Source organism: Onthophagus taurus, chromosome 6, assembly GCF_036711975.1.
Source record: "Onthophagus taurus isolate NC chromosome 6, IU_Otau_3.0, whole genome shotgun sequence".
NCBI classification, from domain to species: Eukaryota; Metazoa; Arthropoda; class Insecta; order Coleoptera; family Scarabaeidae; genus Onthophagus; species Onthophagus taurus.
This window is the reverse complement of record NC_091971.1, coordinates 26987285-27014475: the sequence shown is the minus strand read 5'-3', so window position 1 is coordinate 27014475 and position 27191 is coordinate 26987285. Positions and strand designations below refer to the sequence as shown.

General features: G+C 35.3%; 2 protein-coding genes and 1 long non-coding RNA gene across 3 annotated transcripts; 2 read left to right on the top strand and 1 right to left on the bottom strand.

The window, feature by feature from the left end:
* On the top strand, window positions 1–564 carry LOC111421712 (piggyBac transposable element-derived protein 4-like). Its single transcript, XM_023054892.2, has one exon. It carries the CDS (start codon window positions 1–3, stop codon window positions 562–564), a length of 564 nt encoding a protein of 187 aa, XP_022910660.2.
* A 9017-nt stretch (window positions 565–9581) lies between these two features.
* Window positions 9582–9962, bottom strand: LOC111419272 (uncharacterized). Its single transcript, XR_011640613.1, has 3 exons — window positions 9929–9962; window positions 9778–9871; window positions 9582–9715 (listed from the first exon to the last, which is right to left on the bottom strand). It is a non-coding gene; the product is annotated as an uncharacterized lncRNA (long non-coding RNA).
* Window positions 9963–24764: 14802 nt separating this feature from the next.
* LOC139430136 (uncharacterized) lies at window positions 24765–25967 on the top strand. Its single transcript, XM_071196790.1, has one exon. It carries the CDS (start codon window positions 24765–24767, stop codon window positions 25965–25967), a length of 1203 nt encoding a protein of 400 aa, XP_071052891.1.
* The last annotated feature ends 1224 nt before the right edge of the window (window positions 25968–27191 follow it).

Sequence of the window (27191 nt, the reverse complement as noted above, 5' to 3'; positions counted from 1 at the left end):
ATGAGCGAAAAAAATTGTATTGGAGAGTTTTATTTAGACGATTTATCAGATTGTCCTCACAGTTATTCAGGAAGTAATAGTGGTGACGAAAGTGATGGCAGCGATATAATAATTCGAAAGCGGGGTTCTGTATTGCCACTAAGATGCAGTGATTCAGAAGACGACGAGATAAGTAACAACGAAGACGATACAAATAACATTGAAGATGACGATGATATATGGTTGACAGAAGATGAAGCAGTAATTTTGGAACCTTTTGAAGGCAGCCCTGGCATAAAAATTATGCCTAGTTCTACAGAAAATGTGATGGATAGCGTCAATTTATTTATTGGAATGGACTTTTTCGAATACTTAGTGAAGGAATCCAACAGATATCATTACCAGACGATACAAAAGTATAAAATTCCATCAAGAGCGAAAAAGTGGACAGATATAACGGTAACGGAAACGAAAAAATTTTTAGGACTAATAGTTCTAATGGGTCAGGTAAAAAAAGACGTGTTCTACGACTATTGGTCAACAGATCCAAGTATAGAAACTCCATTTTCTTTTCGCAAGTCATGAGCAGAAACAGATTTGTGCAAATAATGCAGAGCTGGCATTTTTGCAATAACGATAACATCCCTCACAATGCACATAGGCTTGCTAAAATCCAGCCTGTCATTGATTATTTGCAGCAAAAATTTAACGATGTATATAAGCCCAATCAGCAATTATCTTTGGATGAATGTATAATTCCGTGGAGAGGTCGGTTATCCATTAAAACGTACAATCCGGCAAAAATTACAAAATACGGAATACTTGTAAGAATGGTGTGCGAAGCTGTCACAGGATACATATGCAATTTTCACGTGTATGCTGCTGACGGCAAAAAATTGGAAAATACGGTTTTAACGGTTATTGAACCATATAAAAACATATGGCACCACATTTATCTAGATAATTATTATAACAGCGTCAAGATGGCTAAAATTCTACTGCGAAATAAAGTGCGAGTGTGCGGAACCATTCGAAAAAATAGAGGTCTTCCTCCATCTCTACAAATATTACGACTTTCAAGAGGTCAGCACAAATTTCGTAGGAATCGTCAAATTTTGTTAGAAGTATGGAATAATGGCAAAAGGAATGTAAATATGATATCTTCTATACATTCTGCACAATTGACGGAATCCACAAGCAGAAGTAAAAGATCAAATGCCCCAATACAAAAGCCTAATTCCATCATAGATTATAACAGATATGTGAAGGGCGTAGATCGCGCGGACCAATATCTAGCATACTATTCCATTTTCAGAAAAACAAAAAAATGGACTAAACGGGTTGTAATGTTTTTTATAAACTGTGCGCTTTTTAATTCATTTAAAGCATACACAGTTTTAAATGGAAAAAGTATTACGTACAAGAATTTCTTGCACAAGGTGGCAGTTTCATGGATAGAAGATAATGAAACTAATTGTATGGAACAAGACGACAATATACCTAGTTCTGCACCCACAAGGAGAGCACCCGAATTTGACAATCCCGGAAGACTCTCGAATTTCAGACAACATAAACTTATAAATATAGTAACTAACGGTAAAAGTGTGAAACCTCAAAGACAGTGTAGAGTTTGTGCTGTTCAAAAGAAAAGAAGTAGAACATGTTTTGTTTGTAAATTTTGCAATGTTCCATTACATAAAGGTAACTGTTTTGAACGATATCATACCTTGAAAAAATATTAATTATTTATTGTTGAAATATTATAATATATATATATATATATAGTATGTCATTATATGAATTATAATGGTATTATTACATAATTATTAAACTGAAAACCGTTTAATAGATAAAATAAACATAATTTATTATTATCGTGAAAATAAAACATTTTATTAAATCTAATTATCCTATAATATGTATATTCCATAATAACAGATGGTGGACAATTCTGTCTGAGCCTACGAAACGCACAGATACTCCAGTGCGATGGTCTACTATCAGTAACTAGAGAGACATAACTTTGAAAAACTGATAACGGTATCCGATATACGCAATTATTTGACATATTTTGGTCAAATCCGCGATGAAATCCATCCAGCCGTTTTCGATACAACTGCGTCTTGCTAAACCGCGATTTTCCACGAAACGGTATGGAATATCGAAAAAATAAAATATGGCTCTCAATAAGAACACATCAGGCTACCACCTATTCAAAATTGAAATTTTTACGTCAGATACTTTTTGAGAAAAAAAATCGCCAAATGGACAAAGTTGCCGGCAACGTAAAAAATCGGGTACTTTTTTCATTTAACTCGCGATAAAAAGAAAACCGCGGATCCGAAAATTTTCAAATTAACATATGTTACGTAGAAATGTTCAGTTATTATAACAAACTTTTCCGCAATTTTTTTTATCGAGCGGTTGCGAAGATATCGATCTTAAAGTGAGGGGCCTTGACTTTTTGCACGGATAGTAGACCGAAAAACAGCCGGCGCCAGGGAGAATCTGCGGCTGCGCGGCCGGTCGGATGTGCGTAAGCTGTTGAATCGCGAGCGGTCAGTAAAGTGTTAAGAGACACTTTTTCAAAATTAAAACCAGTGAATATGTCTATTCACTCTATTCAAAAACCTTGTATTCATAAAGACTTGCACAAATCAAATTTCGTTTTCATTAGAATTGAAGGTTTGAAACCGTCGTTACCTCCGCGATACGAAGGACCTTTCAAAGTTCTGACAAAAGCAACCAAATATTTCGTAATTCAGAAAGGCAATGATAAAATTATTGTTAATATCATATTATTGTATTAAATTTAATAATTCGGAAATAGATAAACATGTGTCATCCCCGAATAGAAAAGTACATTTTAACATATAATCGTTATTTTTTATTACTACAACATATTAATTTCTTAAGTTGTACCATTGTTTTACCTTCCTCTTCTTATTAATTTCTTTTTCACGGAAGGGTGAGTATTGTAGTGTGCCATGAAAAGTTGTTTTTAATAAAATGATTTTTTATATAATTTACAAAAAACAAAAAATAGATTAAAAAAATAAATTATCCATTAACAACCTAAAATGTGGTAGAATAAAAATAATTTTTAAAATTCAATAAAAATATTGTACATGATAAAGAACGGTTACAAACGATATTGTAAAGAAAATAAATTAAAGAGCGGGGTTTTACGTTATGTGCTTTCTCTGTTAGGCGCGACGTATTTCTCTCTAAGGCTCGGGGGTTACTCACCACAGAACAGTAGTATAGTATAGTATTACTCACAGAACAGATATATAGAAGAAGCGCCAACTACATGTTAAAATCAGAGCAACACATTTTACCCCCACTTTTGCATGGCACAACTAGGCGCGAAATTTGAACTGGTTAACTCCGTTATTATTTTTTTTTTCATTTATAAAATAAGAAACAAAACACAAATTTAAAAGTGAACTAAACAACATTTTTAACAAGCTTTTAAGGAAGGGTGTTTACAGCACCACTTCTTTCTAGACAAGGATGATACGGCGAGATTAGACATGACAATACAAGAAATTACAATGCAGTAATCAAAAAAATTAATACGAAATTAATTAAGAGAATATTTTACCTTAAAACTAACATGACTTAACTTTAAACTACAACGGTTATTTCTTTTCGATTCTGTCATACTCGTCATACTGGAGCGCGTCGGCGTGTTTAGGACAGACCATGCAGAAGTGGGGGTAAATTGCCAGTAAACGGTGCGAAACCGGTGATACTTGAAAATTGCGGTGTTGTCAAACCTAAGCGAGGGAGAATTGGCATTTGCGCATGCATGGCATGAATGTGACGTAATCGTTGCCGACTTTTAGATACTACCTTCACCCCCCTGATGCTACCCCTTGGCCGTCCTCTTTTCCGCAAGGAATGTGCTGGAGTGGGTAGTATTCCGGCTTCTTTGTCTTCAACGTAGGGAGTCAAGTCTGATACGTGATAACGACCCATCGGATTTTTGTCATCATTCACGGTTGTTACCTCGTAACTAGTAGGTGAGTGTCGTCTCAGGACCTCCCTAGCTTAGCGTTGCTAAGGAAATGTGTACTCACCATGACTCAATCCCTTCCTGGTAACAGACGGTTGGGCGACGCTTAGCATCCACGTAAATCTTCCTGCGGTCCTGTTGGTGTTCACTCCTTTCTCTAGCTTCCGCTAGAACTCCGGCCAATTTTTTTAAGTATGGGGTCATCTGAGGGACGAAATTCTCTGCGTCGTCGATGGCCCTCAAATCCCTCGTGACATCGTCCGGAGTACGTAGCTCTCTACCAAAAGTCATGTATGCAGGTGTCGCACCCGTAGATAAGGAAGTGGCCGTGTTCATCGAGAATCGTATGGATGGTAACTTTTCCACCCAATCACCATGGTCGTCGGCTACTAGGATAGACAGTTGCGTCTTCAGATCCCGGTTGTTTGTTCGACGGGATTGGCTTCTGGATGATATAACGGGGTGCGAGACTGCTTAATTCCAAGACAATATGTCATCTTCTGCATCACCGGACTAATAAATTGATGAAATTTTAGGATGATTTAGGGGATGCCTTTAGCAATTTAAATCGACCATCCAAACACCGTAAGGTATAACGGTTTCCGAGAAAAAAAATTTGTTATTAGACTCTATAGGTATATTGCGCGACGCGGACTTTGGGGGTGAATTTGACCCCGTTGGGCAGCTCCAAAATTGATGACATTTTAGGATGATTTTGAGGATGCCTTTAGCGATTTAAATTTACCATTCAAACACCGTAAGGTATAACGGTTTCCGAGAAAAAAAAAATTTGTTATTAGACTCTATAGGTACACTGCGCGGCGTGGACTTTGAGGGTGAATTTGACCCCGTTGGGCACCTCCAAAATTGATGAAATTTTAGGATGATTTAGAGGATGCGTTTAGCGATTTAAGTTTACCATCCAAACACCGTAAGGTATAACGGTTTCCGAGAAAAAAAATTTGTTGATAATGTTAATCTGGATTCTTTGGGCAATATAATTGGATGCTTCACTCTAAGAAATCCTTCACCATCAAGGAATGGAGTAAGTCGGTACAACGAACTTGAATTCTTTACCACTAGTCCTTCTTGCAGAGTTCTGACTTCTTCGTCGAAATGAAACTTTTGACATTCTCGTATCCAGAACATAAGAGCATGGTTAATTTCTTTTGGTGAAAGAATTTCTGTAACAAAATCAAATTTTAGTCTGTTGAAAATGCGAAAGCACCAGGCTGTGACGCGAAGAAGCTTATTAAGCGTTGAATATCGATGTTTCAGGTCCCAGCCATACATGACAGATGCTGTATGAATAATTGGATTGGAACGTTGCTCTCGTTTTGCCTCGGGTGGTGCTGCTGGTCGACCGGAAGGCCAGTTGGACGAAGGTAGAGACAACCACGAAGGTCCTGACCACCAAAACGAATCATGCTGGAGTCGATGTACGGGAACTCCTCTGGAAGCGTGGTCAGCAGGGTGGTTGTCTTGACTCGTAACATAGGATCACTGAGCTTCGGGTAATTCCTGGATTTCTATTATTCGATTACGGACGAAGTCCTTCCATCTGCTTGGGTGGCTGTATATCCATGAAAGGACCACCGTCGAATCACTCCACAGATGGAGGGGAACATCTTGGAAGTCTAAAACACTTAGAACGCGTTTCGTCAACCGCACTAGAAGAACAGCCGCGCATAACTCGAGCCGCGGGATAGTAACACTTTTTAAAGGCGCCACTTTTGTTTTAGAACCAATTAACGAAATTACAACTTTACCGGGTTTGGTTACACGAAGGTAAACGACCGCTCCAAACGCGTTATTAGAAGCGTCCGCGAAACCATGCAATTCAATGGAAGTGACGTCGCTGTTCATCCCAAGCCAGCGCGGTACGCGAATAGTTGGAATATCGCGAAAATCGTCAAGAAACGACGTCCACTTTGAAACCAAATCGTTTGGTAAAGATTCATCGCAGTCGAGTTTGCGCGTCCAGAATTCCTGCATGAAAATCTTCGCTGTGATTATCAACGGAGACAACCACCCGAGAGGGTCGAATAACCGCGCAATAAATGATAATACCGAACGTTTGGTAAATTTTACAGAATTTTCGCGCATAAAGTTCAAACTAAATAGAAATTGATCGTCTACTTTATTCCAGAGAAGTCCGAGCTCGCGAGGAGAGTGACCATCATCAATGTCTAGGGTACTCGTTTCTGCGATGAGATCAGAAGACAATAATGTAAGAGCTTCCGAACGGTTCGAATTCCACTTATGCGCGTTAAAACCGCCCGCCGTTAACACTTGGTTTCCAAACTGCATCCTTCTTGGAAATAAAATCACCAATAATAAGCGGAAGATAATGTAAGAAACAGTAGGTTTCTGTAGCTGACATTTTTAATTTTAGACTTTTTAAACAATTTAGTGTAAAATTTACTGCTTTATTGCTTTTATCTGCGTTAGGATACTGAAAATTTGTTAAACGATTATTAAGCATATCAAGAGTGAAAAACTTCTTTTCAAAAATAAAAAAATTTAAAAATTTTATAAGTTCTGTGTGACAAATTCCCTCAAACAGATCGTGCATTATATCAACCGATATGTTGTTCACAACATTGAATGACGGTATCATGTTAAACACACAGTTTTCTCTTATACCTGTTTCACTACTATTTCCAACAACTACATCATCCAACTAATTTTTGGAAGTTCTTAATACAGTTTCGTCTTCACAACATAGTGTTTTAGTTACGTTTTTATGGCTTTTACAAATTCTACAAAAATAATTTGCTGAAAACGACCGTGATTAATCCAGCATTGTATTAAGCCCCAAATTATCGCCGATTACGGCAGCTAGTACAAAATGTACACGTACACTTTTTGATTGTAAATTTATAACAATACCGTTATCGTCTAAAGTCTTAAGAACAGAACAAACTTGTCCAAAATTTTTCTCTGTTCCAAACTGTAAAGTAGACGTCATGGTAAGGCAAACATCAAAAATGTTATTTAATTTAGAAGCGTGTTCACGCGGTAACAATGGAAGATTTAAATATATTGCTGACAATTTGTGTATGTTACTCTTCGATCCTAATGGATTGTTGATTTCGAAATCGTCTTCATATAAAAGGTAAGGCACAACAAATTTTTTATCGAACTGAATAACTTTGTTTCTCCAAACACTGCCGGAACATACATTAATATAAGCATTGCTTGCCTGAATTGTATTCAAAATACAATTCATTGACTCGACAATATTGGGTAACTCAAGGAATCATCTTAAGTTATCTTGTAATGGTAGTATAACACCTTTTGAAACAGATGATAATTTATTAATACTTGAAGAATCATTTATAATGTATTCCATGGGATCTGAATAAATATCATTTGAAACAAGAAATTGTTTAAATTTATAATCAGATTTAAACATATTTAGCAAATCTATTACGGATGTAAATACTTTAGGAACTGTAGCAACACAGTCTTGGTTACAACGCAAGTTGGTACAAATTTTATCTAACATTGGTTGTACAACTAACTGTTGTATACTATTCGTAATTTTAAGTGCAGTTTTTCTAGTAATTGTTACGCATCCAAACAAATCTAGAATAAAAGTTGTTATTTTGTTACTAATGTCTGGATTATTAGAGTTTTCAGTTGATTTAGTAAAAAAGTTTACACAATTGTCAGGCTGAGTACAACTATTGATATTTTCTTCTTTGGCGTATGATATGTTAGATTTTGTAATATTTGGTGAAAATGATTTTGGAGAATTTTGTTGAAAAAGCAGTGCACGAAAAATTGCACAATGTGTTTTTACACTTGTGGACATATTGCAAATGTTTGAGATAAATTTTAACGTTTTCAAAAGATTTTGTGCATAAAAAACAATTCATATTAACAAAATTAAATAAAATTTTACAAGATGGTCAGTTAACAACTAATCGTTAAATAAATCTAAAGTTTAAATTACGAAGTTAATTCGGAAATAAGTGTAGTTACCGCAGTCTTCGAAATATTATCCTGTATTTCGTAAAAAAACTTTTCGATGAATTGCCAAGGCTGCAAACACTGACATTGGTATTCCAAATTGAGAACGTAGTAAATTTGAAAAGTAACTGAAACCGCCTTTAGATAGGATTCAACTTTGTATAAAACGTCATTCACATACACTGTTGGAAATAATTCACGAGCACACCCTGTATAATCTGAACGCGTGTGTCTAGCGCAATAAAATTTGGTATAGAAGTAGTACTAAAGTAGTGTAACTTACTCTCACATGGAGAACTGCACAACTCTGCTGGGAGGAGAAACATCAATAGCGAGAGTATCCCCCATGAGCTTCGCGTACCATCGCTACACGACGTGGCATGGAGTCTATAAGTCGCTATATTGTAGCGAGAGGGATGGCCAACCATACCACCTCAACTCGCCTCCATATCTCCTCAACTTTAGCCGAGGAAGCCGGATAACGTAGAAGTCTCCGACCAGTCATGTCCCAAACATGTTCGATCGGATTCAGATGCGGAATCCGAGCTAGTCATGGAAGCATTCGTATACGGTGCTCTTCCACAAAGGTCTGTACAACACGCCCGATGTGCTGTCGTACTTTGTCGTGCATGTATAGCAGACCTGGGAGCCGCCGAACGTAAGGAAGCACAACGGACCGTAGCACCTCATCTACGTATCGTTGACCCGTCATGGTCTGCTATACACGCAGCAGACGTGTACGTCCACCATATGTAATCGCACCCCATACCATAATGCTCGGTTGTCGGTGGATAGGGCGTTCTTGCAGACACTGCTCGAGTAGACGATGATCACGGCTCCGACGAACTAAAATTCGCGCATCACCGGTGCTCAATTCGAATCTTGATTCGTCGGAAAACAAAATGTCCCTCTACTCGGCAACCTACTAATGCCTAGCGTCGACCCACTATTGACGTATGCTGCGGTGCTCGGGTGTTACTGGAATCCGCTGTATCGCACGACGCGCGCGCCAGTCCACTATCTACCAAACGCCGCCGTACAGTTCGCGTAGTGAGTGCGCCTTCCCCTGCCAGTGGCCAAACAGCTCCAAGTTGCCTTGAGGAGGACACACAAGACGCTAAAGCGCTGAGCACAAGAACGTGATCCTCGAGTGCTGGGGACGAGCAGGGCCGTCTCGGCCGCGGCTGTAGGTACCTATGTCCTACCTCAGACCATTCTCCCCATGCCCGTTGTACTGCCGATAACGACCGCTCGAGACGACGCGCAATTTCACAGAACGATACACCCTCAATGTGCATACCCACAAACATTCCTCACTCAAACTCGCTTAAGTAACGCGATCGTCCATCCATTGCGCACAGAGTACGATAACAATGTGGTCCCTCACACCACACTAAAAACGACCGGTATTTTCCATCCACTTCGGTCTCCATAGCGACGGAATGTTCCACTTGGAAGGGCGGCTCAGTCAACAATGCCGCGACGGAACAACTTGAAACTCCCTGAATAAACTCGTCTACAGTAAATCTTTGTGCTCCGCAAATATTATGGATTTATCTTCACGCGTTCAGATTATATAGGGCGTGCTCGTGAATTATTTCCAACAGTGTATATGTAAAATTCGTTTAAATTTTCAATATTTGGCCCATTAACTAAAATAGTTGGTTGGAGCCTCCATTGCTGCACCTCAAATTCCTTCTTTCTCTTTTCTAAAAATGTTTGAATGTAACTTTTATCCTAAAACACATCACATGTTATACAACTTCCTATAATGAAATGTAATAATAATTTAGTCTTACGGTTAAATAGGTCTATAAACTTCCTTTATTTTTTTAATTAATTGTGGCTTTAGGATGGCATTGAGGCTGATTAGTATAACGTAATTCCGACTGTCTAAAGATATAAAAATAGTTTAATAGCTGTTGGTAAGTGGGCATATTATAAAAATACCTTCCGGCAAATCACATTTTTCTAGTAAGCTTAACCCTTTGTATACCAAAGGTACTTTAAAGTACTGCCGGGGATTACTGCCTAAAATACCACGACCAAAAATCTTTCATGGATTGCTTAGATATTTCTATTTCTACTTGAATTTGATAAAACTGAAGGAAATCTTTAATACGGAGCACATTTTGTAATTATATTACTGAGTTTTGGGAGTGATACTTTCAAGTACCGATGGTACATGGGGAATGACATTTAATTAATTAATCCAAGTCAATTAGATTTACTAACTTTGTTCGTAAAGCAGTTACTGACAGTTTCCAACCGTTTTTTTTTATATTCGCCCTGCATACAGCATTGAAAGGTGTGACCGCATAAGTGTATACCATTTATATAGCTTGTCACACATATCAAACCGTTAGAAACTATCAGGAACCGGTATCAGGGAAAACAAACAGGCCTACTATATTCAAATATATTGTTAATACAAAATACATTTTATATATTCTCGTAACAGTATAAGGAAAAACGAAAAAGCACACTAATACTAATAACTTCATATAATATGGAAACAGCAATAAACATGGAAATATTTGAATTACAAGTTCATGCCATGGTACCTTGCGAAACAATTTTTCTTCTCGTTCACACATAAAAATACGCCACATGTAGAACAACAGGAATGGGGATTAGATTGTATTTGTTGTATACTACACATTTCGCATCTGCCTCTTCTTGTTTCAAAACGCACCCAATGTGCTCCCAAATTTCCCAGTCGTACATCGTTGCTTACACTATAAGTGTTTCTTCTTTTTTTTGCAGACTGGTTCGGTACCAGAAGACGGTCTTTTACGATGTTCGAAAGTTATCGTAAGCAATCCGTTAGCGACCATACTTCTAAATTGCTTCAAACTGTTACAATCATCAAGATGTAGAAATTGTTTTGAAATGATGTAGGCATTGATAAACGCAATTTCGGTGAATCCCCAGAATAGTCTATGCCACCATTTTTTCGAACGCCTGTCTATCCCATACGTAGACCGAAGTTGGTCATGGTGATCTACACCGCCCATATTTCCATTCTTTTCTTTTCTATTAATTGTGTTACTTCGTTGCCATGAAAGTTCGAACACAATGTAACAATTCTATTATCTTTCCATTTATAGAAAGATATTTCCGAATTGGATACTCTGAAATCAAAATCTCCTCTTATCATCTTTTTATCGGGTGTTAATTGCTTGAGACTTCCTAACCGATTACGTCTTATTGTTCCACATGCAAATGTGTTCTCAAGTTTTAGCCTTTCTAACAATCTGAATGAAGTAAAAAAATTGTCAAAATAAATTTTATTTTTGCCAAATTCCTCCTCTAAAAGATTTAGAACTACACGCTTTCCTAAATTATATTCTACGTATTTCGCGACTTTTTGATGTTTACCTTGATATACATCAATTTTTTTTACGAAACCATGTGGGTCAGCCAAACACCATAGCTTGTAGCCTCTTTTTATTGGCTTCATGGGATTATACTGTTTAATAGAACAACCTAGAACAACCTAGAACGACCTTTGAATCGAATCATTGACTCGTCTACACTCAACTGGCGCGTTCCATAGTATAACGAAGAAAAGGTTTGGTTCAAATTATCCATGAAAGGCCTAACTTTATATAATTTGTCTTTGTTTTCATTCGTTAATAAGCTATTGTCGTTTACATGTAGCAAAGATAGTATCAACTGGAATCTGTTTCGCGCCATTGCTTTTTGAATTATTGGGACACCTAAATCTGCTTCAGAAGACCGGTAGTCACTTATGCTTGGGAGTTGATGATAGCCCATCAAAAAGTTGATACCGATAAAAGTCATCAATTCAGCAGAAGTCATGTTAAGAGTTTTATTTTTCTGCGTAGCGTAAAGATTAGACTGGAAACTGATATCTACCAATGACTTTTCCATCAATTTCAAAAATACTTTTGTTCCCGTATCACAAGAAATGAAGGCTTCATACCATATATCCTCGTTTTCGTTGTAAATGCTATCATCAATTACATTATGTCTCTCTTCATTATTCCATTTTCTTTCCTTATGTTCTAATGGTGTAATTTCTTCATTCTCCAGCACGTTCCGCGGCTCGTTATCATTTTCGTTATGATCGTCATCTTCGTCCGCGTCATTCACAACTTCACCTAAAATTAAATTTTTTGAACTACATAAATAAACGGAAAAAACAATTTTTACCTCTGTTATTATTATCATTGTTATTTTCTTCATCTGATTCCACATCTGTATCGGGTGAATTATCTAACGGTAGATCGTAAAAAAATTTATCATCTTCGATTAGAGCCAATAATTCGCGGTCACTCAGAGGCCGTCGAAGTTCATAAGATTTTGCCATCATAGCCGTAAAAATAAAAGCAACGATTCACTACCAAAGGTACTGTAAAGTACGCTCAATAGAATTCATGTTTTGGATTATCAAATAGCAATAATATGATAAAAACTACCGTCATGTTGACTTACCTGTAACTATAGAAACTGAGCAATACAATTACATGTTAAACTTTTAAATAATGCGCTCACAATTCAATCTAAACCGTCACTTTGTAGCCAATTCAAAACTGTCACTCAACCGCCGCAATTCAACTGTTTGAATTTTCGCTGTCATAACATTCCGTGTTACCAACTTATGAAAATATATTTCAACTAACACTGTACTATAAATTAGAGCTCTTCACACCAAAATATAGCATAATTTGAAATAATAATAATCCACTTTTGAAAGTGGTACTTAAAAGTACCTCTGGTAGTACAGACATATATTCGTATTTGACAATTTGGTAGACAAAGGGTTAAAAAAAGGATATAATATTATTAATAAAATACTACCAATTATAATTATTTTACGTAGGTAAAAAAAAAAGTAGTAGCTAAAAAAAAAATATCGATTGGCGACAGATGCGACAATGGTGATGACGCGACGCCAGACGCCAGCGGTGAGACGCCTGATTTAACGAATTTTCCGTCTCTAACTAAAAAACCGAATATAAAATTGCTTTTAATTGTATTTTAAGAAATTAACGCGAAATGCAAGAATGAAAACATTCTAACAAACGAAATGACTATATTATACTAAAAATATTATAATAAACGCAACACAAAAAAATTCTCAACAGAAAAAAATTGTCACATCGAAAACGCACTAATTCCGTATCATAATGATTAATCTTTTCACTTACCTTCAAAATCGTTAATTAGTTGTGAAACACCCCAACTCTCCAATAAATTTGCAACCACGTTGGCCTCGTCTACTACTATGGCGTCTTGGAACATTATTAGTACTGTACCAACTCGGAAACACGAGAACACTTATTAACACGATCGTAGTTTCTATACGAATGAAACTGAAGCCCGAAGCGAAGATGTTGATGACGTCACATATAAACTACAATGCGCCGCCAAATTGTGGTAGTTTCGCCTACCGTTGCAGTTATTTTAACTAATATAATGTTATAGATTGTTTACTTTAAATACTTAATACGTTTGTTAAATGTAGTAGTTAATTTAGCTAATTGAAATGGTTACAATTTATAATCATTTCATCTACTAAAATAGTTTATGGACCTCTGATTATGTAGATATATTTCCGACAAGAACGATTAGATTTTTTTACAATTGAATATCGATATAACAACGTATTATGTAGTAGTTATTTCATCTAATATTTAGTTGAAATATCTTATTAATAAAAGCTTTGGGTTTTATATCTAAAGAAATGGATAAATTACAACTATTATTTCAACTAATTCAAAAATGTTGTAATACCAATTTACAATTGGCAATACGACTAATACATTATATAGTTTATCTACTTTTTCGGCAACTAAAGTGAAATAGCTATTTTTTCGCATTATTTTTCTCTGTGTATTAGTGCACGACACTTTATCGGTTGATTATTAACATCTCTTATAATTATAATTGCTGTCGACAATAAAACATATTCGAACTTTTTGCACATTGTATGTCCGCTTACTACTGACGACTCAGCCGGTTTTTCAATTGGTTTTTCTTGCCTTTTATTAACAACGTCTTCAAAATGCAATAATGTATTATGTGGTTTATTACACTTTTTACATGTACTTGCTTTACAATCTTTGTTTACGTGATTGGGTTTTAAACAATTTATGCATAACTTTAACTTTTTTATTGTTTCAAGTCTCGCCTTTATTGATAATTTTAAAATATTTATCACATCTATAAAGAAAATGATTTTCCTTGCATAAATAACAATTAGAATTTGCTGTTGATAAACACGAGTTTATGTTTTGCTTTGATGTGGCTTTGCCCTTGTCTAAAGTTTCCAGCAAAATGCATTGTTTAATTAAAAAATCGAAAGTTGTTTTAATGTTGGCAGTTCTGTGGTTGTTATTGAACATTCCCATGCTCTTTTAGTTTTATTATCTAGCTTAGAAACTATTATATGAATCAAAATTGTGTCCCAAGTATTGGTTGGTTGACCCACACTGTCCAAAGCTCGTAAGTGTTTTCGAAAATGGTCGACTAATCTTCTTAAATGCGTATGTGATTCTTGGTTTAAAGCATTTAAATCAAACAATTCCTTTACGTAAGTATGCACGATGATACGTTTGTTTTCATACCGGTTTCTTAGTAATTCCCACGCGACAAGATAATTCGCGTCTGACGCTTCAAGCGCGTTTATGACCTGCGCCGCTTCACCCTTCAAACACGATCTCAAATAATAAAATTTTTGTGTTTTATTTAGCTGACCATTCTCATCAATTAACGATCCGAAAACATTAACCATTTATCATACGATTCATGAAATTCTGGTAATGAAATTTTGGGTAATTTAATATTTAACGTGTTAGGCCGTTCGTCCACCGAGAAAACCAATACAAGGCGATTGGTCGTAGGTGACTAATTGCGAGCGATTAGTCGCGTGTGTTTTCGTACACCAAGGAAACCATTGGAAACCATTTAGAAAGATGTCATCGTCGGATGAGGATGTAGTTGCTGGGTATATGTACCTTCAAAGGCGAATAAAAAGACGTAAACGATTTTGGGTGCACCCGGATTTTCAAAAAAATAAAGAAAAGCGGTGGTTTAAAATCGCAAGCGAATTCAAGGACCATGTGAAATTCAAACAAACTTATAGAATGAGTAGAGAGAGTTTTCTTGAGCTTGAAAGGCTCGTAGGTCCAATAATTCAGAAGAAAGATACCAACTACCGAGATGCCGTAGGAGTCTCTGAAAGGCTGCTGATAACTTTAAGGTATGTATATAATATAATTCAATAATTTGTGATGTTTAGGCTTCCACGACCGTTGTCCAATGAGGAATCTTTGTTTCTAGGTTAGGTTTCTAGGCCCTGTTATATATTTTGTCGTTGCCAGCGTTTCACCTACTGTTTCAAGGGGCACTCTCAATGCTTTGCACTGTAACTTCAAAACAAAGACTGTCTTTGTCTTAAAGTTAAGTGCAAAGTCTTGGGAACGCCCCTAGTCACAGTGATAAAAACAGAAATAAAGATTTCTCATAATTCATTATTATAATTTACGAGAATTTATGTCAAAGTTATTTTATAATCGATAACAGTAAATTTATCTAAAAAAGTTATTTAACAACAAATAGATTGAAGCTATACCATCACCAAATCGTGGTTAGATTAATTGCACTGCAATTTAAACTTACTAAAACTTCAAATACTTCTAAATAAAAATGTAAATAATTTTTGAACATTTTTATTAATAAATAATATTTTAATAAAATATTGTAGGAACCAAAAAATAATTCTTTCGGAGACTTTTTAAACCATTTAATATTGTTGATTACAAGTGTACCCCTGATAATTGGAATACTGCTGATAACTGGAAGCTGTCGATGTTTCACTGTAGTCTTGAAGCAGTGAACTGTTGCTTGCGGATGTTGGTGTCGTAGTACGCGAAGGGTTAAATACATTGTCAGTGCCATCTAACACATGGCGACGAAAGTTGCGAAACTGAAGGTCAGTCATATTTTCAACTTCAGGAACCAAGCCAGCAGAAAAGTTTTTCGGGCACTATCAGCCTGATGGTTTAATTTTTTCTTTTTTTCCTGGAAATACTCTATAAAAACATCATCGGCTTTTGATATTACTGTCTTCTTTCCTTTCCTTTGTTTCTCATTTAGTATTTCATTACCGTTTTTTGACGCACCTTTTCCTATTTCCCCCGAATTTAGGTTTGGAGAAGCTGGCTGAATATTCCTGCTTCTATCCATTTCACAACTTATTTGCGTTTCGTGTGAGAAGACGTCCTCTTCTTTTGAGTGTTCCTGATCTTCCTCATTATTGTCAGCGAATATTGTTTCTGTATTATCATTGCTTCCGGGTGAGGGAAGGTTGCTAGGTGTTTCTTCATTATTTTAAATTTTTATATATGGTATAATAAATTCCATATATTCATTTAAATAATATGGCACTTTTCTGCCTGAACCACTGGGTTGCATCTTTCGTTTTCGGACAAACACGGTCCTTAAATTTTTCCATTTCTCCTTGCAGTTCTCCACTGAAAAAAAATGATATTTTTGATATATGTTTACTAAACAACATTTGTGTTTAACTATCTAATTTATTTTGAAATTATATAGTAAATATTTCTTATAACACTTGCTTTTGCTACGAGGATTTTTCTTTAAGAAAATATACCATTGTTAATTATATTTTGCTATTTTCCTCCCTTTTCCAGGTATCTGGCCACTGGAAGCAAATATACTGATCTGTCAAGTTATTTTTTGAGAGGAGACAGTACGATTAGCCACATTGTTGCAGATACTACAGCTGCTATATGGGAAGCCTTATATCCACGTTACATGAAAGTTGCTTCCAAAGAAGAATGGCTCCGAATTGCTGACCGTTTTTACGAACTTTGGAATCTGCCAAATTGTATTGGCGCGATAGACGGAAAACATATCCGTATTCAGAAGATTCCTAAGTCTGGATCAACAAATTTTAACTACAAAGGATACCATTCGGTTGTTCTAATGGCAGCTTGTGATGCTGATGCATGCTTTACAATGATTGAAGCCGGGCATGCTGGTCGGAATAGTGATGGGGGAGTATTTAAAGCTTCAAGAATGGGTCGTTGGCTGCAAAGAGAAGGAAATAAGCTAAATTTGCCAAATAACCGACAACTTATTCATGATGAAACGGGAGGGAATTTTCCGTTTTACTTTGTTGCAGATGAGTAGTGTAAGAATGCCGGTTCTAGAGCGGAAGTTGCTCCTGCGGTGACGTCACGCCTCAATGTATTAGGTATAGAGGGGGATACCAACCAAAGTTTGGGGGAAAGAAAATTAGGTTGGTATTAAAAGTAACTAGAGATCTAGGGATTTTTAGAAAATTAAATAGAAAAATTTAAATACAATGGCGCCACCTAGATTTGAGTGGTGTAAGTAGGACTGAGTTATGCGCACTCTGGTGTGTGGTGGATAAATAAAACACAAAATTAATAAATAAAAATTAATATTATATTTATTTTAAAACACAATTTCTTTTCTTCAAATTTTTTTTTACCATCAACCCTAATATATTTAAACATATTAAAGACACTGAACCTCTGATGATCGAAGATGCATCTTTCATCACTGTGGTTGTTGTAGGTTGATCTTGTTTTGGGGAGGTTCCTCCTCCTTTCTTAGGATTTTTAACTTTAAAACTTACTTTAGGATCTGTCTTCAACCGGAGTAGTTGATAATGAAAATTATTTATTTTTCGAATATCAGCTGGAGATGATGCTAATGTAGTATGTAGTAGTAGTAATCTCTAAGGTTTCAGCTGAAGGTGATGCAGTAACTGCTACGGTTGTTTCTCCTTCTTCTTCTTCTCCGCTATCGCACAATGTTGTCGTAATAAAAAGAAAGAAGAGGAAGACCGTTGTACTTGAAATTGTACTAAACATTTTCTTTTATATCGTGATTTACGAACTAGAGGAATCAGCAGCGGTTAAAAACGAACTGAATCGGGTCTTTCGAGTGCGGCGGTTGTTGACGCGTTAACGAATCGCAGGAAATATGCGGTAGGATATGTGCGAAGATTAGATAAGAGGAAACTCGCTCGCAGACGATGAATAGGAATAATACATTTAATAAAAAAAAAAATAATATATTTAATGAATAAAATAAATTTACCTGACTTACTGTTACATTTTTAAAATTTAAATTTGCTGAGCGTTTAAAGGCGTGCCTCCCGTCGGCGTCGCTTGAATGCGCGTGTGCAGGAAATAGGAATAAATTTTATTCAAATGTAGTAGTATTGTTGGTTGCCTAGCTCATGAGGCGCCACCTGGCGGTGTAACGATGGATAGAGTTGTTGGTTGCTTAACTCGTGTGACGTCACTTAGTAGGCGGTGGACAGTGGAACGCACATCTGTTGAGCGATAAATAGCGCACTTATAGCTATAGGCGTTCTGGACCAAAATCCCATAAGATTTAACATTGGGGTTCAAAAGTATCCTTTTTATCCCCACCACTATCTCCTTTCGAGGTTCTGGCTACGCCAACATTTTAAATTCGATCAATCAGAGCGCAGCATTCTCCAAGAACCACCTTTTGGCGGGAAATTTGAATGAGGCTATCTAGATCGACAGGCTCAATGCAAATAATATATATGACGTGTTTAAACTGGAATAAATATGAAATCGGTTCGATTTAAGGAGGAGATTGAGATTTATGAAGTAGAGTGTGATGATGTACATAAAAGAGCAAGAAGCGGGCGGGAATGGTTAGAGGCGGTAATTGATAGACAACGATTTCAAAGACGTATTAAAGAAATTGAACGAATTCTTGACAAAATATTGCGTGAAAAATTGTTAAAAATGAATGAATAAATTAAACATAATAAAATACATTGTACTAATTATTTCAGTTTTAATATATAGTTGTATAAAACGTGCATATAAGTTAAATATTATGTATGGTTGAATTAAATTCTATCCCCACCACCACCACCACTACTACCACAACAACCAGTCTCATAACCCCACGGAACATACTTACTTATTTACTGAGAATGCTTATCGCAAAATACTTGGGAAACGTTGATGCGCAAAAGAAACGTTTAAACAAAATATATGATTTGAAGGAGATAAGTATACTACTAAAATAAGGGTCAGATAACATATTACAAAAATTGTTTTATTTCAAAAAATCTACATACTACTACACAATATCTGATTTCTTAATCCAACTTCTTTCATCTATTCCAAACCACTTGACGTACATTCTGTTTCCTTTCCGTTTTAGAATCTTTTCAATCAACTGTATGTCAGGATAATGAGTCCGTTGTAATTCTTCAGTGTAGAAAGCTCCTTTAATGTTATCACCTTTCAAATCTCGTAATAAATACGTCACTGGATTACTATATTGAATCTTAACAATTTTAAAAACTTCATTGCTCCAGTTAGGAGTATACCCTTTGGTGAACACACCACGATGTTTCGATATTCTTACAAAGTCATTCAAATGAAATTTTATGGGTAATGTTTGATTTTGATAATGTATTTTCCTATTATAAACAGTACGCAATAGCTTTTCCTCATCCGCCTCTATTGGTTTCATGCCTGTAGTGGAATGCTTGCGGGTATTATATGTTAATAAAATTTGCGGTAATAAATTTAACCACTTAAAAGATCCCTGCACACTAAATTCTTTCCACATTAAACCTTTTAAAGTTCTATTTAAACGTTCAACGATAGATGCTTTTAATGAGCTAAACGTAGAGTAATGATTAATTTTTAATTTACTCATAAGTGAGATACAATCTTTATTATAAAACTCTTTTCCTTGATCGGTTTGAAGGTTTTTTGGTACGTTTGCATCCTTTAAAATACTTTTCATTGCTTTAGTAACATCTTCACCCGATTTAGTTTTTACCGGAACAGCCCATGCATATTTGCTAAAGACATCAATTACAACGAGTATATAACGATAACCACTATTTTGTCGTGCATAAGGTATCATCTCTACTAAATCAGCCTGGTATAAATCATTTATCCCTTTAGTAAGTACATGTCTCCTTTTAAAATGTATAGGTATGTATGTATGTATAGGTTTATGAAGTTCTTCAGCTAATTTTCTTTTAATATCAGAGGACATGTTACTACGATTTCAACAAACAGTGTAGTAATCGTCGCAGTAGGAGATGGAATAAATCTTAATCTATCACCTTTCTTCAATTTGATACCCTTCCCATTTGAGCTATCATAAATCCTATTGTTTACTATAAAAGTGGTGTCCGATGGCTCAATAGTGATAGAGTAAATTTCTCCTGATTCAATAGGAAAAATATAATATTTTTTTAAATTACTCAGCGCATAACTATGTCCAGCTTTCCCACCAGTCAAAGAAATATTCAAATAAGAATAATGGTTATGTTCTACTGAGGAGGCGGAGGAGGAGAAAGAAATATGATGTCCGAACTTGTGGATAGTCATAACTAAAATGATGAATGTATTGTAGGTTTATACAATTATATGAGCTTCTCGTAACTCTTCTGTAATACTATTAATTTCATTACCATGTGACGTATTACCGGCAAGCTGAGAGGCTATTAAAAGTTTTAATCTATTTACTAATTCATTAGGATCATCCCAATAAATAAAATTTGACCGTTGATTATTGTACTGCTGCTGCTGCATGAGACCTTCACCAGTTCTCATACGAACAGGAACGCTTTTTACTCTGCTCCGTCGTACAACTCCTTCCGTTGCATTTAAAACAGGTGCAATTATTTGACGATACTTGTCAGACTTGTCACCCATAATTTGTTTGCTTTTATCTTGGTTTTTGTTTAATGCTGCTGTTGTTTTTAGTATTTCAACGTAATTCTTTTGATCGTCACTAGTATATTGTTCTGGTTCCCTCTTGAAAATTAGCTCATACAGACCTTTCGTACCCTTATAAGTTTTATTTGCAATGGTTATATCATTCGTTTTACTACTAAAGGATATTTCACTATCTCCAATGTAATATTTATCAGTTAAAATATTAACACGAACTCCCTTGTTGCTAGAATCGAATTCATTGTTATCATCTCTTACATAACCCTCAATGTAGGATCTTGTTAGAGGAGCAAATTGTTCCAAGTATAAGAAAAATGATTCTTCAGGAATATTCATAGTTTCTGGTAATGGAGATTCATCTGCTGCTGTCGCTGCTGCTGCTGCAGGTGGTGATGTTTGCGTTGGTTTTGGTGGTGGTGATGGAGATGTTGCAAAAACATCGTCATCGTCATCGCTTAATATTGATATTGTTGGTGATTGAGGCGCTTGTTGTTGTTGTTGTTGTTGATGAAGTTCTGGTAGACGTGATGCTTGTACTGCTTTTGATACTCTTCTTTTCTTTGTAGGTATTACTGTTTTAAATTCTTCTTCTTTAACTTCCTCCGATTTAAGCTTTTCCTCCTCCTCTTTCTCCTCCTCCTCTCCCTTCTTAACTTTAATAGGATGTTTAATTGTGGAAATTATTTTTTCTAAAGGGGTTGTTACTGCTTTATATTGCTGTTGAAGCAAATGTTCAGATTTATGTTTCCTTGCTTTTAATTTATCCAATTTCTTTTTCACATTTTCTCTTGTTTTAATAAGCTTTCGTGTTAATTGTTTTGAATCCATGTTTTCTGTACAATGAATGAACACTTACTGACTAATGCATGTGCTTACTGTAGAGTTTTATTAGAACTGTTCAAGTCGGCTTTAACTGATCTGTTTTATCCGACCGGTTTTAACCGATCCGTTTTATTCGACCGGTTTTAACCGATCCGTTTTATCTGACCGGTTTTAACCGATCCGTTTTATCCGACCGGTTTTAACCGATCCGTTTTATCCGACCGGTTTTAACCAATCCGTTTTATCCGACCAACCGCATTTATCGGTTGAAACACCGATACTTTTTCGGATTCTCCAATCCGAAACCCAACTTTTGTTTTACTTTCATCGCTTTAGTAACAAACCATGCGTTAGCTTTTTCACCAATCGAAGAATCTTTCGCTAATACTCTTTTCCATGCTTCTGCAGCTAATACTTTATCTGCTATATGTCGATTGTGTAAATCTGTGTATTGTGTATAGGCTAAATCATGACGTTTACATGCTCTATCAAGGTCATTAATGCCAGGATCTCCACGTGCTAAGCGTTTCATGAGATTTGTCCCAGGTCCACAGAACTGATAGCCGGGTAAATGCAGCTCTCCACCTGTTCGTATCACTAACATGACTGATATAGAAACATACACAATCACAGTTTTATATAGTAATGAAACCCATTACGATATCTACCATTGTTCATATCGTCCTCCTTACTGATTACAAAAAATCCGAATCTATCTCTCCAACACATTGAACACATTTTCTTAAAGACGTTGAATTTCATATCGGGTATTACATGATCGTTATAAATATGTCTTAAATTTAGATCATCTTGTTTGAAAAGTATTAAAAAGTTTGCATTATCACGTATTAAATGCTTTGGAATATGTGTGTAACTCTGACATAAATAAAAACTATCTATTGCCTTATGTCGTCCCATACAAAAATAATCACGAATAATTGATTGTTTATCGCATGCTACATCATCAAATATAAAAACCGAATCTTCATTCGCTTTGGAAGGATGCATTATGTCATCATTACTGCTATACTCATAATATCCTAAACCTTTTATAGGCTGTAGTAATTTTCTCAAATATTCATATTTGCTTTGATACAATGACTTTGAATACACATACACATTTTTAAAGGATAGTCCATTAGGATCCTGTAATAAGCTAATTATCAGATTTGTTTTACCAGAGTTAGAAGGTCCGGATATTATGCAACGTAGATTATTTGGAAATAAATAACTATGCTTTTTGTTTTGAGGTGATTGATTATTATTATTAAATTGTATTGTTACATCATCAACATTTAATGTGTAAGGTTGTTTTATCACTTTCATGTTTATTGTATAACTAACTCTTATATCAGTTTGATTTTGAATATATAATGTTCTAATTTGTCTGTTGACCATTGAAGTGATTATCAATATCATCAATATTCAATGTGTAAGATTGTTTTATCACTTTCATGTTTATGGTATAACTGACTCCTATATAAGTCTGAATCTGAACATATAATATTCATTTGTCTGTTGACCATTGAAGTGATTGGATGATCATGAAGAAAAGAGCCAGTGGAAAAGCCATTTCTTTTAATAGAGCCGTTAAAAATGCTAAAATAAAATTAAAAGAGTCAAGCACTAATGATTTGAAATCTGCTGCAAAGTTAGCTTTACGTGCCGTAAAAGGTATTGTCAAAAAGAAACCTCGTTCTAGAATTATTACAATTCCGAAAAGCGGTGGTATCCTTCCGCTCATTCCAATTTTTGCTGGTTTAAGTGCATTAGGAGCTTTAGCAGGTGGCACTGCTTCCGTTATAAGTGCTGTCAATAAAGCGAAGCAAGCACAAACGGCCCTCAAGGAAAGTCAAAGACATAATCAAACGATGGAATCAATAGCTTTAGGTAAAGGTCTATATTTAAAACCATATAAAAAAGGATTAGGTGTTTTTTTAAAGACACGCCAAGAAAAACCATACAACAGCAGAAAGCGCTAACAAACGTTGACTTGATGCGTTATGTAAAAATATTGGGAATACCAGAGTTTAGAGGGATATTCATGCGAGATAAATTGCCTATACGTATTAATAATAATGAAAGAGGTATTATTAACTTGGATAGTGTGAAAGGGCCTGGCACTCATTGGACAGCCTATATTAAGAAGGGAAATATAATTACTTATTTTGATAGTTTTGGTAATTTAAAACCAAGTAAAGAAATTGTGAACTATTTCAAGAGTGCTGGAAATAATGTAATTATTAAATATAATCACCATCAATATCAAACCTATAACACAAGTAATTGTGGTTATTTATGTTTAAATTTCTTACTATCGGACGCATTATAGCTTCAACAATCAAAGGATGTGGACGTTTGATTTAGTAGGAAAAACATCTGTTCTAACAGCAAATTACCACCCTGCAATATAACTGAATCCTAATTATCAATATGAACTGGCACTTGTAAGCTTTGATGGTTACAACTCAATTCCAAATATTGATGAAACAAACAATTGCTTAAAAATAGATAATGTATTGATAGCACTACCAACAGGATCTTATGAATTAATACACATTTCGAATGCTATTAATAAACAACTTAAAGAAAAGAATATTAATGGTGTGACCTTTAGCCTACAAGCAAATGAGGATACGCTACAAGCAGTGATCACATGTAACAAAACTATTGATTTTAATATAAACAACTCCATCTCAACAATATTAGGATTTAATAAATCAGATGTACTGGATCCAATAAAATCCCCGCATAGAGCTCGCAATATTGTAGATATATTTAAAGTAAATTCTATACAAGTACTATGTAGCATAACACATGGAGCTTATCACAACGACATACCTGCGCACACTATCTACTCATTTTTCCCTACAGTACCTAAAGGTTATAAAATATCAGAAACTCCCCACAATTTAATATATATGCCTTTGAATACACAAATAATTAATAATATTACCCTTAAAATAGTTGATCAAAACGGAGTGTTGGTTAATTTCAGAGGAGAAGTCATCAAGATAAGACTACATTTAAAGCTCTCTAGTAATAATGGTTCTTAAGGTGAAAGGTTATATAAACCCACGAAATCAAACCAATACTTTTAGTTCTCCTCACACTGTGAAACAGTTAACACCTCAAAACAAACAATTTCTTGAATCATTAGGTTTACAATTAATAAAATAATATTCAATATGAGTATCTTAAACGTCTCGGATAAAGTAGAATTTGATAATTCACTCGTATGGATTCAGTATCATAATCATTTACCATACTCATCAAATTCGTTTAACAATAGCGATGAAATTCGTATTGCAATTCAACAACAGGACGTTTACACGTTACCAAGTCAATCTTTTATTTACGTACAAGGGAAACTATTGAAAGATGACGGAACCGTTGATAAAGATTCAAAATTATCAGTAAATCCGATCGCTCATATGTTTAGTGAAGTACGATTTGAATGTGGAGGGAACGTAATTGACAGAGTAAGAAATCCAGGAATAGCTAGCACAATAAAAAATCTTTGCTCATTAACAAGATCGGAATACTATCATGCCTCTAACGCAGGTTTCGAATATCCAAATGTTAAAGTAAATGAAAATAAAGGAGATTTTGATTTTTGTGTTCCCTTGAAATATTTTCTTGGTTTCGCAGAAGATTATAATAAAATTTTGATAAATCTCCGTCAAGAATTAGTTTTAGTACGCAGTAATTCAGACAAGAATGTTATCGAAAGTCTTTTACGTAATGTGATAATTACTATTAATAAAATAGTATGGAAAGTCCCTCATGTTTCTGTAGCCGATGTTGAACGTTTAAAACTTTTAGAGTACATTGAACAAGGAATTGAATTAGACATGGGATTTAGATCATTTAATTTACATGAATACCCATCATTACCAAAAAGTAGACAACACACATGGACAATTAAAACATCTACTCAATTAGAAAAACCCAGATACTTTATATTAGGGTTTCAAATCAATAGAAAAGATAATCCGTTACGTTCTGCATCACAATTTGACCACTGTAATTTAACAGATATGAAAGTGTTTTTAAATAGTGAGAAATATCCCTATAAAGCTTTAAATTTTAATTTTAAGACAGGTCAAATTGCAGTTTTATATGAAATGTATTGTAATTTCGCAAAAACCTATTACGATCGAGAACTTGCAGAACCAATGTTTAACAGAGATACATTTTCAGCACATACACCGATTATTGTAGTTGATTGTTCACGGCAAAATGATATTTTAAATGTTGGAACCGTTGATATTCGCATTGAATTTGAAACGAGTGAAGAGATACCTAATGCTACTTCGCTCTACTGTTTAATCTTACATGATAGAGTTTTCAAATATGTTCCTTTAACTGGTATGATTAATCAAATATAGATCAGTTTGTAAACAACTCTATGTCAATAACATTATGTTTTAATAAAGTAGCTAAACTGGATTTTTATATAAACAAAATAAAGTTAGTCGTATTTAAGTTGGCTGAAATTTTATTAGAAATATTCCTAATTTCCTTCGCATGCGCATTCAAGCGACGCCGACGGGAGGCGTCTTTGAATTATTTTTTTTATTAAATGTATTATTCTTATTCATCATCTGCGAGCGAGTTTCCTCTTATCTAATCTTCGCACATTTCCTACCGCATATTTCCTGCGATTCGTTAACGCGTCAACAACCGCCGCACTCGAAAGACCCGATTCAGTTCGTTTTTAACCGCTGCTAATTCGTCTAGTTCGTAAATCACGATATAAAAGAAAATGTTTAGTACAATTTACAACGTCAAAGTACAACGGTCTTCCTCTTCTTTCTTTTTATTACGACAACATTGTGCGATAGCGGAGAAGAAGAAGAAGGAGAAACAACCGTAGCAGTTACTGCATAACCTTCAGCTGAAACCTTAGAGATTACTACTACTACATACTACATTAGCATCATCTCCAGCTGATATTCGAAAAATAAATAATTTTCATTATCAACTACTCCGGTTGAAGACAGATCCTAAAGTAAGTTTTAAAGTTAAAAATCCTAAGAAAGGAGGAGGAACCTCCGCAAAACACGATCAACCTACAACAACCACAGCGATGAAAGATGCATCTTCGATCAAGAGAGGTTCAGTGTCTTTAATATGTTTAAATATATTAGGGTTGATGGTAAAAAAAAATTTGAAGAAAAGAAATTGTGTTTTAAAATAAATATAATATTAATTTTTATTTATTAATTTTGTGTTTTTTTATCCACCACACACCAGAGTGCGCATAACTCAGTCCTACTTACACCACTCAAATCTAGGTGGCGCCATTGCATTTAAATTTTTCTATTTAATTTTCTAAAAATCCCTAGATCTCTAGTTACTTTTAATACCAACCTAATTTTTTTTCCCCCAAACTTTAGTTGGTATCCCCCCCCTATACCTAATACATTGAGACGTGACGTCACCGCAGGAGCAGCAGGAGCAACTTCCGCTCTAGAACCGGCATTCTTACACTACTCAGATGAAGCATTCCCAATTGCGACGTATATGTTGCGTCCCTACCCAAGAAGAGTATTAAATAATTGCAAGAGAATTTTTAACTACAGATTAAATAGGGCACGCGAAAGCATTGA